This window comes from Geotrypetes seraphini, chromosome 12 (assembly GCF_902459505.1).
Source record: "Geotrypetes seraphini chromosome 12, aGeoSer1.1, whole genome shotgun sequence".
In the NCBI taxonomy this organism is placed as follows: Eukaryota; Metazoa; Chordata; class Amphibia; order Gymnophiona; family Dermophiidae; genus Geotrypetes; species Geotrypetes seraphini.
Window position 1 is genome coordinate 13,264,475 of NC_047095.1, and position 14,603 is coordinate 13,279,077.

The 14,603-nt window shown below is 41.4% G+C and overlaps 1 protein-coding gene across 5 annotated transcripts in view; it reads left to right on the forward strand.

Annotated features, from left to right (window-relative positions):
- The window catches only part of OLFM3 (olfactomedin 3), a 459,853-nt gene that overhangs the window by 410,804 nt on the left and 34,446 nt on the right, over positions 1-14,603 (forward strand). For all 5 annotated transcript variants that reach the window (XM_033916520.1, XM_033916523.1, XM_033916522.1 and 2 more), the window contains one exon: positions 1,831-2,050. In XM_033916520.1, coding sequence (XP_033772411.1) covers positions 1,831-2,050 — 220 coding nt within the window. The remainder of the gene's footprint in view (positions 1-1,830; positions 2,051-14,603) is intronic.

The following is a 14,603-nucleotide window of genomic DNA, read 5'->3' on the forward strand; positions in this document are numbered from 1 at the left end:
CACTAACCATTAGGCTATTCCTCCCCAAATCCAGTGAATATTTTAAGGAAAACAGCATTAAAATGAAAGGGGCAGGTCCTGTGATATTTCTGTCATACAAGACTTCCCCTCCTGGGCAGGAAGAAATCTCAAAGGCAATTCTATAAACTGGCACCTAGTGGTACACAAAAGCAAACAAATCTGAGGTGACCCAAAAAAAGATGTCAAGAGAAGCTGTTTGTTAGGTGGCACTGCAGCCCTCCATTGCTGCTTTCTCACGCTCATGATGACTCATCAGTTTCGTCACCACAATGCTTTTTTAACCAATGGTGGATTATTGCTGTTCCACTATGTCACTCATGTAATTGAGGTTCAGTCTGGTTCTGTGAGCTGGTGTCAGAATCGTTGGCTATGTTTTGTATACACTCTTTGATCTTCTGTTTAATAATAATAATAATAATAACTTTATTCTTATATACCGCCAACAATCTTGCGACTTCTAGGCGGTTTACAATAGAGAGAATGCAATAAAGAGAAGCTGTAAATACAACGAATTAAAGAGTCTAGTAGTATACATCTGAAAATACCAACATTAATGATGATAACAATAGTTTGTGTGCTGCAGGACCAAGAAGTGCCGTGCTGCTTACAAAGAATTGGAAATAGTTCATGGATTGAGTGGAGTGGTTCATAGTTAGTGATTGGGGGTTAGGGCTAATAGTTTACAAGTTCAGGTATGTGATGGTGTTACAAGGGGGGGCTGATGTCCTGGTTCGTTGCCTAGGTATTTCAAGAACAGGTAAGTTTTTAGGTGTTTCCTAAATTCTCCATAATTATTTGTGTGTGCGATTAGTTTTTCTAAGTCTTTACCCCATATGGCTGCTTGATACGATAGTAGTTGTTAATAAGGTATATAAACTAAGAACATGTTGGACCCTGATGCAGACAGACTTGCTGAAACACGGCCAGCATGCTCCAGTTTGAGGTGTATGTTTGACTCTGACTAAAGTCTATATACGAGCTTGATATCTGGTCATGTCTGCTTTGTTTGCTTTTGGTTATATTTGGTGCAGAGATTCTTTTCTCCTTTTTTTGGTGTCACCTAGAGGTGCATACCACTTATGCACATCAAAGATGCCATTAATTTACAGTTAAGCACCTATGTGAAATAGGCATTGTTCTGTAAGGCATGAAAGGGCACATCTAAACATGAGAATGCCAATGCTAATTGATGCTAGTATTCTATAATAAAATCTTGGTGCCAATATGCCATTATAAAATCAATGCCAAGCACACAGCATTGGGGCATCTGAATCGAGGTACCAATTTATAGAACTGACACCATTACAGAGTTCCAAAAGGTGCTCTGGTGCAAGGCCTTGGCTGAGAAATGTCACAGGAATAATTCGATTGAATAAACTAGAAGTGCATCTACTGTATAGCAAAATAGGGGGAATAATTTTCTAGTAGTTGAGAATGGAGACTTGGAGCACCGGATTCCTCTCTTGGTTCTTATCTGAAGTGGAAACCTAAAGAAGCAAGGGGAAACTGACGGTAAAAAAGATTAACTCGGGATCATCGTTTGAGATAATGGAATGGGTGTGGCTTGTCATGGTATGGGGGAGAGGAGACATTGATAAGTTTGGTGTAAAGTTTCTCTATTCATTTTTATGCAATAGTAGATGTTTATGGTAACAAAAGATATTGAACTCTGTTCAACTATTTATATTTTTTTGCCCACATTATATAACAATCTAAACAGATTGCACCAACATACACAGATAAATTCATAATAAAATAAATCAAAACATAAAATCATTGTGATGCATATCTTGCTGCTTTTTTTTTAAGGAGTTAAAGGAAAAGATGGATGAGCTTCTGCCATTGATACCTGTTCTGGAACAGTACAAAACTGATGCCAAGTTAATCACCCAGTTCAAGGAGGAAATTAGGAATCTGTCTGCAGTTCTCACTGGAATTCAAGAGGAAATCGGAGTGTATGACTATGAAGAGCTATACCAGAGAGTGCTTGGTTTAGAAACTAGACTACGAGACTGCATGAAAAAACTCAGTAAGACAATTTGCTACTATTCCTGTTGCTAGGTAATCAATTATTGAAATAACCTAGATATAAAGCAAAGCAGAGTATTTTTCTGCATTCTGATCTGTTTTTACTACATGCAAATAATGTTATATGATTGCTGTAAACCAAGATGGGGGTGAAAGTTAATCTCATGAAAGATTGCAGCTGCAGTCCTGTGATTGCTTTCCTACTACTGGCAGACGAATATTTATGAAAGAAGAAGATACTGTGCTAAATCAGAACAAGATTAAAATTAAGCCTACCCAAAGGCAGCAGGGAAAATGGGGAGTACATCCTCCTTCACCAACATCCTTTCCTCAATCTTCCCCCTTCAGGTAATCTCACTTACCTCCACCATTGTTTGGAAGAGTCACTGACAGGGCACAGTAACTTGTATCTCACAAATAAATTCAGTTTGCCTTCCCCTCTGCACGGAGAAACCCCGCAGTGCTATGTCCCTATAGGGGGTAATTCTGTAGCAGTGCATCTGTATTTAGATGCCCAGAGGACACCCATGTGGTACCTATCCTATCCTATAAAGGAAAATAAGTACCTATTTATGTAAGCACTTATGCCAAGTTTAAGGCTGATGTAATTGCTCTTTCCTAGATGTCAGGTATACACAAGACTTAGTATTCTCTCCGTTACAGGCATATAAGTCCTGCCCATATTCCACAGACTTTGCCTATAATATGTGCATGCCTACCTGTGATATGTACACTATCCCCCTCTTTTACCAAGGTGCGTTAACCGATTAACACACGCTAATCGAATTAGCACACGCTAAACGCTAACGCGTCCATAGACTAACATGTATATGTTAGCGTTTAGCGTGCGCTAAATTGATTACCGCGCGCTAATCAGTAGCGCACCTTAGTAAAAGCGGGCCTATGTAAGATATATACATATGTATGGAATAGTTCTTAGGAAGATTTCTAGAGACACATCAGACTACTCTGGTATGTTAATAACATTAGCTGAGCTGAGCACCTACAGGTGGGGTGGGGGAGGGATAAAGGAAGGTGATGTGGGCAGTGAAGGCTATGTAGGACAGCGCATATGGAAGAGATAGCAAGAGTGGTAGTAGAGATGTAACAGAATTCTGGATTGGTGGAGTTAAATAAGCAAACAGTGGGATTGGTGGAAACTTTTGGCGGGCTTGAGGGATTAGTTTATGAGGAATAGGGAAGGAGAAGGTTAGATGGCACCTGTTGTAATTCCTACCCACACACCCCCACACCCCCGTGTATATATATTTTGTTTTGTGTTCTGGTAGATTTGGTGGTCCTTGCGGTGGCACTTAGGCTTCGGGTGGAGGGTTAGCAGGGGTTTGGGGTAGGGAGGAGAGGTCACAGCTGTGTTGCGAGGGCGTAAAATGGGGGCACTGGTCTCAAATGCGGCTGGGAGATGAGAAGTTCATAAATAATTAAAATGTAGCACTCCTAGGCGACACCACTATGAGGGGATGCCTGGCCTGAGGTTACCGTGAGTCATGCTTGTACGATATTTTAAAAAGTACAAAATTAAAGGGAGCTAGTTTCATCACTGAAGAGCTCTCTGGAATTGTAAGCCGCTTTGGGGTATTTGATGATTTCTGGGGACTAAATTGTGAGTTAATAAATCTGCAGCCAAATACTTGTTCCATAAATTAGTCTGAATGTGTTTATTGGTTGTTGTTGATTATGTTATATATGCAAGTGACAGAATGTGAATGCTAATGTATGTGCAGACATACAGACAAATATGTCTACATTCTAAGTTAGAGCCTATTTTACCCTCTCAGTCTAAAAGGACTTCCTGAAAACCTAAGCAAGAGGCAGAGCAATTCAGATCCTGCCAGCACACAAGGGCAGGTAGGCCCCATGCCTGGATCAAAACATAACGGTAAAGGCGAGACTAGAGTTCTTGTCAAAATTTGGGATCCGAGGCAGTTGTCTTCACTACCTAATCCTAATCTGGGCCTGTACAAAATGTATGCATGAGAATGCATTATGATTTCTTTGTAGGAACATGGACAAACAGATCAATAAAAACTGAACTTTGTTTTGCAGTTTATTCCATCAACATATTTTTTTTAGCTTTCATCGGATATACCAGAAATAATGTAAAATAAAACAAAAATCACATATATAAGTATAAAAATTTCCTTGATAGACATCTCAGAGATTTCTTTCATACCATGGCTTCTAAGCCTCTCTCTTGGCTAAGTTCAATGTAAGATCTAAAAGGTTATCTGAGACTTGGTCTGTGAATCTCTACAATATTGTGAAGTGAATGCTCTGTCACCTAATCCCACTGAGAACGTGAAATTGCTTGGATCCTTTTCAAATCAGAAAGATTAAATAAACTTCCATTATAAACCAGCTATGCATTCAAAAATTCTGCTGGTAACATTCATTGGTATTTTGTACCTGCGAAAATCTGGGGCCTGTAACTTTCCATTCATTTTATAAGAGGTACACATAAGGAAGAACACAAGGGGGTGTGAATATGAAATGTCCTATCTTATACTTTTTCCCTACCTTTACCCCATCCCTGCCTATGACTAAGAATATACTTCACTGTTTCACTGTTGTATGCTTTCTCTCCCTGAGACAAAAAAAAAATAAAAATTTCACCCATGGAGATTTACCCTGCTAAGTTCTTTGTTATCCAAGTGAAACCCTTTGAAGTTTATCTTTTCTCTAGTAAAAATCCCTAATGATCAAACTTGTAGTACAGTATTTAACCTATTCAATGGAGGATTTTTTTTTTTTTTTTTTGTAATAAATGAAAAAAAAATCCTCCATTGAATAGGTTAAATACTGTACTACAAGTTTGATCATTAGGGAATTTTACTAGAGAAAAGATAAACTTCAAAGGGTTTCACTTTGGATAACAAAGAACTTAGCCGGGTAAATCTCCACCTACTTTATATAATCCACCTACTTTATATAATCCTAAGAATGAACATAATCCTATATAATCCTAAGAATGAACATAAAATTATAGATGTTTAATTAAGCAGATTTTCTTAAAGTGAGTCATATGTTAAAAGACTCTATAATGGGGCAAATATTGGGTAAATGTTCACTAAAACATGATGGGGGCAGTTTTCAAACCACCCATTAATGTTTGCATCAAGTTTTGAAGGGAAGCACGGACATCAAGTTTGTAAACTTATACAAAGCTCCAGTGGGCATTTGTACCAGTTGTATTTTCCAGTGGATATTTTTCTGATAGACAGAGTAGATACCGAGGAGGGAGTGGAAAACATGAAAAAGGATCTAAAAAAGTTAGAGGAATGGTCTAATATCTGGCAACTAAAATTCAATACAAAGAAATGCAGAGTAATGCATTTGGGGATTGATAATCGGAAAGAACCGTATAGGCTGGGAGGTGAGAGGCTGATTTGCACGGATGGGGAAAGGGACCTTGGGGTGATAGTGTCTGAAGATCTAAAGGTGAATAAACAGTGTGATAAGGTGGTGGCTGCTGCCGGAAGGATGCTGGGCTGTATAAAGAGAAGTGTAACCATTAGAAGAAAGGTCTTGATGTCCCCATACAGGTCGTTGGTGAGGCCCCACTTGGAGTATTGTGTTCAGTTTTGGAGACCGTATCTGATGAAGGACATAAGAAGACTTGAAGTGCTCCAGAGGAGGGCAACAAAAATGATAGGAGGTTTGCACCAAAAGACATATGAGGAGAGACTAGAAGCCCTGAACTTGTATACACTAGAGGAAAGGAGGGACAGGGGAGATATGATTCAGACGTTCAAATACTTGAAAGGTATTAACGTAGAGCAAAATCTTTTCCAGAGAAAGGAAAATGGTAAAACCAGAGGACATAATTTGAGGTTGAGGGGTGGTAGACTCAAAAGCAATGTAAGGAAATTTTTCTTTATGGAGAGGGTAGTGGATGACTGGAATGCGCTCCCGAGAGAGGTGGTGGAGAGGAAAATGGTGACAGAGTTCAAAAAAGCATGGGATGAACAGAATCAGAAAATAATAGCAAATATTGAAGTACTAAGGCCAGTACTGGGTAGACTTGCATGGTGTTTGTCTGTATATGGCCGTTTGGTTGAGGATGAGTTGGGGAGGGCTTCAATCGCTGGGATGGTGTAGATGGGCTAGACGGAGTCTTCCGTAGTTGGAACCTAAGCACAGTACCAGGCAGAGCTTTGGATTCTTGTCCAGAAATAGCTAAGAAGGAAAAAAAAAAATTAATTGAATCAGGTTGGGCAGATTGGATGGACCATTCGGGTCTTTATCTGCCATCATCTACTATGTTACTATGATATGTTATAACATATTGGTCAGTCATCAGTGATCAGTGATTTTTTTAAAACAGTAACAATCACTAGCTAAGTTACATCTGGGCAACAGAATTGAATAGCAGTGTGACCAAACTGCTACTGCTACCCAAATCCTGAATGGGACCTACATCTATCATCTTCTTTCCCCTTCCTTTCCCCTTGATCTCCCTTCATGACTTCCCTCAACAGACCCCTCCCTTGAACCTCCCAGAGATCATACTTCCTCTTCCAAACTCCCTTAGATCAATCAGACCACCTTTCCAGTGCCTATCTTACATCCCTAGTAGTATAGAAAACATACCCCTAGAGCTTGATGCAGCCATTTTGCCTGATGAAGCTGCTAGGGGTATAAGTAAATAGAGATCGCTTTTATCCAGGCTACCCCACTGGACCACTAGAGGTGTAATGTAAGCTTTAGAGGGTCTGATCTCAGAGGGGAGGTTCAGGAGGTCTGATTTCAGTGGGGGGGAGGGAGGCAGGAAAGAGGGGAATGCATTCACATCATCAGCAGTGTTCCTTCTGAGTGGAAATTCTTCAGCTATAGTCTTGCCAGTGGAGGGCGCTATTTCACTCTTGTTTTCAATAGTGAGGGCCAGGCAAGCTCTGCAGGATTCCAGGGAATCTGCCTGTCCCTAGCAATTGAAAACACAATATTGAAGCATCACCCCCAACTGGCAGCAATGCAATTGGAGGACTCCAGCTCAGATTAGAGGGAACTGTGATCATCAGACATTATCTAGAATCTGTGGTGGTACTGGCAGACATTTATTTAGTACCAGTACCTGCATAGATATGCAAACAAAGTTAGGACTGTGGTAGGGTTACCAGACATCCTGGAAAACCCAGACATGTCCTCTTTTTAGAGGACTATCTGGGTTCCCTGATGGACTTTCCAAAACCCAGCAGTTTGTCCGGGTTTTGGAAAGCCCTGAGCCCTGGCTGTGCCTGAAGGGCCTTCAACAAGCATGTGTGGATGATGTCACATGCGTCCGCGCTTGCTGGAAGCCCACCAGATGCAGCCTGGATTTTGGAAAAAAAGAGACGAGGCTTTTGGATGGCGGGGCTGGAGGTGGAATGGGGCAAGTTGGAGGCAGAACAAGGCGGGACTGGGGGGGAGGCAGAACGGGGCAGGGCCATTTGTCTGGGTTTGTCTGTCATTAAATATGGTAACCCTAGACTTTGGTCCTGTTTGGTTGCTTAGCTGTGTGAGCACTGACACTGAATTCTGTCAGATAGCTCCCCCCAGCTCTGCCCTAAGAATGACTCTCTCTTCCCCACTTTTGAAATGGCCAATTAGTGCTGATATTCTGTGGTACTGAAAGTCCTGCAGACTACAATGTAAGCAAGCAGGAGTCTCTTCTGCCTGCTTAAATCACTTTTAAAATTGATCCCCCAGTTTACAAAATGGCAACTATGCACATAATTGTCCTCTGCCCATCTAGATATGCTTCTGAGAATACCTTTTTTCTAATGCAACTAAAAGTACATTTTATGTCTTATTAAAATTTGATTTACTGCTCCAGCTTTCAATAGATCTTAGCGGTTAACAAACTTATAAACAATTAAAACAGAAAAAGAACGCCATAAAATTACAGGAAAGACCTAATCCACGCTTACATAGTACCTATTAAAAATGATAACTTGCAATTGCTTCTGGTGAAACTCACTGTCTGTATATGTGCTGCGGCGCCCTGTGTGTGATTCCAGCTGGTTTAAGGAAGACAATTTTGGAACAACCTTATTTTTATTGCTATAATGTAGCCTTTAAAACCCTGGTCTATGTTACAGGCACCCGAGTTGTAAGTCAGGTGCCACTAAGCACGATTCTGTAAGGGGCACCTAAGTGTGATTGACATGCAACAAGTGCCTAACTTTAGGCACCTATCTTTTTTTGGGCGACAGTTAACAGAATCCGGCCCTGACTGCCCAAATTCCCATAACATATAGAAACATGGAAACATGATGGCAGGTAAAGGCCAAATGGCCTATCTAGTCTGCCCATGCACAGTAACCATTATCTCTAAAAGGGGGCATGGCCATGGGAGGGGCATCAGTGGGTCAAGGGGCATTCGTAATATTATAGAATGAAAGGCAAAGCACCCAACTTCAGCACTAGGATTTATATCAGGGTTAAGCACTATTCTGAGTGATAAAGGAGGAAAAAGAGGTAGCCGACAGGTTAAACAAGTTCTTCTCGTCAGTCTTCACAAGCGAAGACACATCCAGTGTACCAGAACCCGACGTGATCTTCCATGGAGACCAAGAAGGAAAACTGTCAACTACAGAGGTTCTCGTGATGACGTCATGACACCCGGCTTCTTCGTCTTTTTGAACGAGCCGGGCGCGTCTCGCAGTCCCAGGTCCATTTTGAGAGAAGCCAGCTTTATTTTTGTTGTTTTGCTAAGAAGCGTGGAGTAACCTGAATAATATGGATCCCCTGAAGTAGCCAGTGTTAGGCAAAACAGAAAGCCTTTTCTGTCGGGACTAAGAAGTTTTTCATCTCCAGATGAGTGATACCTTTTCTTAGAGATATATGATACTCTGGTTTTACAAGCCACGCGGCTTAACCGTTTTTGTATGCTTACAGCTGAGCTGACTGCCATAGTTTAGCTAGTTTGGGATTTATTTACCTTCTCTGGACATATTTGAAGGATGACACTGAAAACATTGAAAATACTGAAAGAGAGATTGAAAAATTGAAAACACAGAATTTATATGTATGAAAGTTATTTATACTTTACGGAGTTTTTTTTATAAACCAGTCGGCTTTGGACACTTGTGTAGTCCTGGCTGCCCACAATTGAGGTTTATTTTTCTCCGTTTTGTTCTATTATTTTGTCAACAGTTTCTTTTGTCTGTGTGGTATGTATGAATCCCTGCTGCTACATATTATTTACAATACGTTTTCAACCATATATTTTTTTAACCATAGAGGTGAGCCATGAGGATAGATAGATTGAAAAGCGACAAGTCACCAGGCCCGGACGGAATCCACCCTAGGGTACTAAAAGAACTAAAAAATGAGATAGCGGGAATACTCCAACGAGTTTGCAACCTATCCTTGAAAACTGGCGAGATCCCGGAGGACTGGAAGATAGCAAATGTTACACCTATCTTTAAAAAGGGGTCGAGAGGAGACCCGGGAAACTACAGGCCAGTAAGTTTGACATCGGTTCAGGGCAAGATAATAATAATAATAATAATAACTTTATTTTTCTATACCGCCATAGTCAGGCAACTTCTAGGCGGTTTACATTGTAAGAAGGCTGGACATTCAGCGAATAACAAAAGGTCTTAATACAATACAATAAGTCTAAATACAATACAATACAATGAGTCTAAATACAATATAATAGTCTAAATGGGAAACTTACGTACTAATTGGAGTTCTATGGGTAATGAATACCTGAATACTTTAGTACTTACATACTAATTGAAGTTCTATGGTTAGAGAATACCTGAATACATGAAAGGAGCTTCTTGAGAGAAAGAAAAGGTGTTTACAGAGGGGGAAGTCCTAGTGAGGGAGGGGACAGTTTTAGTCAATGAATTTGGCGAATAGGGCGGTTTTGATTGATTTTCGGAATGCACTGTAAGTCAGATTGGGTTCATTTATGTAGTTTTCCAGCCAAATTTGCTGTCTGTTCGCTTGGAACTTAAAGGTTCTATCCAGGAATGATTTGTATCTACAGCCTGTGATCTTTGGATATGTAAAGACGTTTTTGTTTCTGGTTGCTCGTGTGGGGTTGTGTAGGATGAAGTGAGTTTGCAGGTATGAAGGTGCTAGTCCCCAGGCTTGCTTGAAACAGGTGCAAGCAAATTTGAATAGTATTCGTGCTTCTATTGGTAGCCAATGCAGTTTTTTATAGTAGGGGCTGATGTGGTCGTTTTTTCTTAGTCCGAAAATTAGGTGAACGGCGGTGTTTTGTATTAATCTCAGTTTTTTTTATTGTTTTTTGTGGGATACCCAGGTAGATGATGTTGCAGTAGTCAAGAATGGATAGGATCAGCACCTGTACCAGCAACCTGAATGATGTTGGGTCAAAGTATTTTTTTATGGTCCTTAGTTTCCATAGCATGTAGAAACACTGATAAAGGACAGCATCTGTGAGCACATCGAAAAAAATGGGCTGATGAAAGCGAGCCAACATGGCTTCTGCAAGGGAAGATCATGCCAAACAAACTTACTGCACTTCTTTGAGGGGGTAAACAGCCAGTTGGACCAAGGGGAACCCGTAGACATCGTTTACCTCGACTTCCAAAAGGCCTTTGACAAGGTACCCCATGAGCGGCTACTTAGGAAGCTGTGGAACCACGGGGTGGAAGGGGACGTACACAGATGGGTCAAACACTAGTTGGCAGGCAGAGGGTTGGAGTGAAGGGTCACTACTCGGGCTGGAGGAGGGTCACGAGTGGCGTTCCACAGGGGTCGGTACTCGGACCGCTGCTGTTCAATGTATTTATTAATGACCTGGAAACGGGGACGAAGTGTGAAGTTATAAAATTTGCGGCTGATACTGAACTCTGTAGCAGGGTTAGAACTGCGGAAGAGTTTGAGGACCTACAAAGGGACCTAAACAAACTGGAGGAGTGGGCGAATAAATGGCAGATGAACTTCAATGTGGGGAAATGCAAGGTCATGCATTTAGGGAAAAAGAACCCGATGTTCAGCTACCAAATGGGGAGGGGGGTTAGTATTAGAGGGAAGTAACCTTGAAAGAGATTTGGGTGTGCTGGTGGACACAACAATGAAGCCAACGGCACAATGCGCAGCAGCCTCGAAGAAGGCAAACAGAATGTTGGGTATTATTAAGAAGGGTATTACAACCAGAACGAAAGAAGTCATCCTGCCGTTATATCAGGCAATGGTGCGCCTGCACCTGGAGTATTGTGTCCAGTATTGGTCATCGTACCTTAAGAAGGATATGGCAATACTTGAGAGGGTCCAGAGGAGAGCGACACGAATGATTAAGGGCATGGAAAACCTTTCGTACACTGAAAGATTGGAGAGACTGGGGCTCTTCTCCCTGGAAAAGCGGAGACTCAGAGGAGACATGATAGAGACCTACAAGATCATGAAGGGCATAGAGAGTAGAGAGGGACAGATTCTTCAAACTTTCAGAACATAAAAGAACAAGAGGGCATTCGGAAAAGTTGAAAGGGGACAGATTCAAAACGAATGCTAGGAAGTTTTTCTTTACCCAGCGTGTGGTAGACACCTGGAATGCGCTTCCAGAGGGCAGAGCACAGTACTGGGGTAATAGGGCAGAGCACAGTACTGGGGTTCAAGAAAGGATTGGACAATTTCCTGCTGGAAAAAGGGATAGAGGGGTATAGATAGAGGATTACTGCACAGGTCCTGGACCTGTTGGGCCGCCGCGTGAGCGGGCTGCTGGGCACGATGGACCCCAGGTCTGACCCAGCAGAGGCATTGCTTATGTTCTTATGTTCTAATGTCATGCGACCTGTACAGATTGGGGCTTAGTACTGTTCTTTTCAAAGCCATGGCATAGAGGGAGATATACAAAGATGGATAGGCAAATGGCTGGAAAACCGAAAGCAGAGAGTGGGCATAAATGGGAAGTTCTCCGACTGGGAGAAAGTGACTAGTGGTGTACCCCAGGGCTCGGTACTTGGGCCGATCCTTTTTAATATTTATATCAATGACCTGGAGGAAGGAACATCCAGTGAGATCATCAAGTTTGCAGACGATACAAAACTATGCCGGGCAATCAGATCGCAGGAGGATAGAGAGAAACTCCAGAGCGACTTGTGTTGGTTAGAAACATGGGCGGAGAAATGGCAGATGAAGTTCAATGTGTAGAAATGCAAGGTAATGCATTTAGGCAATAAAAATAAGGAATACGAGTATACAATGTCAGGTGCAACTCTGGGGAAGAGTGAACAAGAAAGGGACCTGGGTGTACTGATAGATAGGACCCTGAAGCCGTCGGCACAATGCGCGGCAGCGGCGAAGAAGGCAAATAGAATGTTGGGCATGATAAAGAAAGGAATCTCGAGTAGATCGGAGAAAGTTATAATGCCGCTTTATAGGGCAATGGTCAGACCACACTTGGAATACTGCGTCCAACATTGGTCTCCCTACCTAAAGAAGGATATAAAACTGCTGGAGAGGGTGCAGAGACGAGCAACAAAACTGGTGAAGGGTATGGAGAGACTGGAATATGAGGATAGACTTATAACACTAGGATTGTTCTCCCTTGAGAAAAGGAGAATGCGTGGGGATATGATCGAGACCTTCAAAATACTGAAAGGAATCGACAAAATAGAGCAGAGAAGATTATTTACACTGTCCAATTTGACACGGACTAGAGGACATGGAATGAAGCTAAGGGGGGACAGGTTCAGGACTAATGTCAGGAAGTTCTGCTTCACTCAGAGAGTGGTTGACACCTGGAATGCCCTCCCAGAGGAGATTATTGCGGAATCGACCGTCCTAGGCTTCAAGAGCAAACTAGATGCATATCTCCTTAAGAGAGGCATATAAAGATATGGTGGACTATAAATTACGACAGGTGTACACCTGGCAGGGCCTCCGCGTGTGCGGATCGCCGGACTTGATGGACCGAAGGTCTGATCCGGAGATGGCAGTTCTTATGTTCTTATGTTCTTATGTGTCAAGTCTTTCAGTGTCATTTATAACATTTGTCCCATAGTCATCTACATGTCTTTATAAACTGGCAAAAATCATGGCTAGTTTGAAGCTGCAGGGACATTGTCATCAGCTCCATGGCTGATGCTACCATTTTATAAGCACATACAATCTGCATGACTGAATATTTTATAAAGCACATGCAAAGTTGCGACACTATGGCCAAACTCTGCCCAAGAACGCACCTACACTTGCACTATGTAATAGCACACACTATTTTGTCACTGTCAGGTATGTAAAAGTACAGACAGTGACAAAATAGCGTGTGCTATTACATAAACTTTTTTTTCACACATGAAACTGCTTTCATTAAATTATCCGCAGAGGTCAGGTATATAAAAGTACAGACCTCTGGGGATAATTTTATGAAAGCAGTTTTATGTGTGAAAAAAGTTTAAAAACTTTTAAAAAGTTTAAAAAGTTTAAAAAGGAATTGACCCCAAAATATCCACAAAGAAGAAAATCCAGAGAAAACTAAAAAAACTCTGGAGTGACGATGTTCCCAAATGGACTTTATAAGTTCATTCCCAAATTCCCAGTGTCTCACTTCTGGTTCACCACACAATTGTTTCCCACGTACTCACCTTTATAGGACCCCCAGGGACCCCTGAAGAAGACTTTTTGTCGAAACGCGGACCATGTTGGGTCCTGTATCCCTAGCAGACTAGGTCCTTTAAGGCTCTTATGTGGATGATTTACTTTTATGTGGATGATTTTAGTGTACATTTGGAACTTTGATACTTTCAAATAAAGTCCATTTGGGAACATCGTCACTCCACAGAGTTTTTTTGGTTTTCTCTGAAAAAAGTTTAAAAAATCACCCTTACAGTAACTAGTTAATTTAAAAAAATGGAGAGTTAAATTTTTTATTGCTTGATATACCACTTATCAAAAAAATAACATCTACCACTAGTACAAGTCTAAAGTTGTCACAATTCATGTCTGCCTCAGATTACCTAATACAAACATAATTATTGAAGGGATTAATGTACAGTAAGTACTGTCCATGCAGACCCATAATATGTATTCATTTCATTATCTAGTGCTGGTACTTATGTGGTATCTTTTTAAACTAATTAATCATGTTGCATACAGTTACCTGCGAATTTTGAGGACTGGTAAAAAAGCAAGGTTCACAGAACAGAACAACCATTCACCAATCATGAAACAAGATTATTTTAGGCCATGGCAGTGGTTCCCAATTCTGTCCTGGGGGACCACCAGCCAGTCGGGTTTTCAAGCTATCCCTAATGAATATGCATAAAACACAGTACTTTGGGCTCCTAAATTTAAATAGCTCAAATGGTTTAAATACTTTTAGGGGAGAGTGTGGCGCAGTGGTTAAAGCTACAGCCTCAGCTGGGGTTGTGGGTTGAAACCCATGCTGCACCTTGTGACCCTGGGCAAGTCACTTAATCCCCCCATTTCCCCAGGTACACTAGATAGATTGTGAGCCCACCAGACTAGGAAAAATGCTTGAGTACCTAAAAAAATTCATATAAATCGTTCTGAGCTCTCCTGGGAGAACGGTATAGAAAATTGAATAAATAGATAAAGAAGCTAGAACAATACTT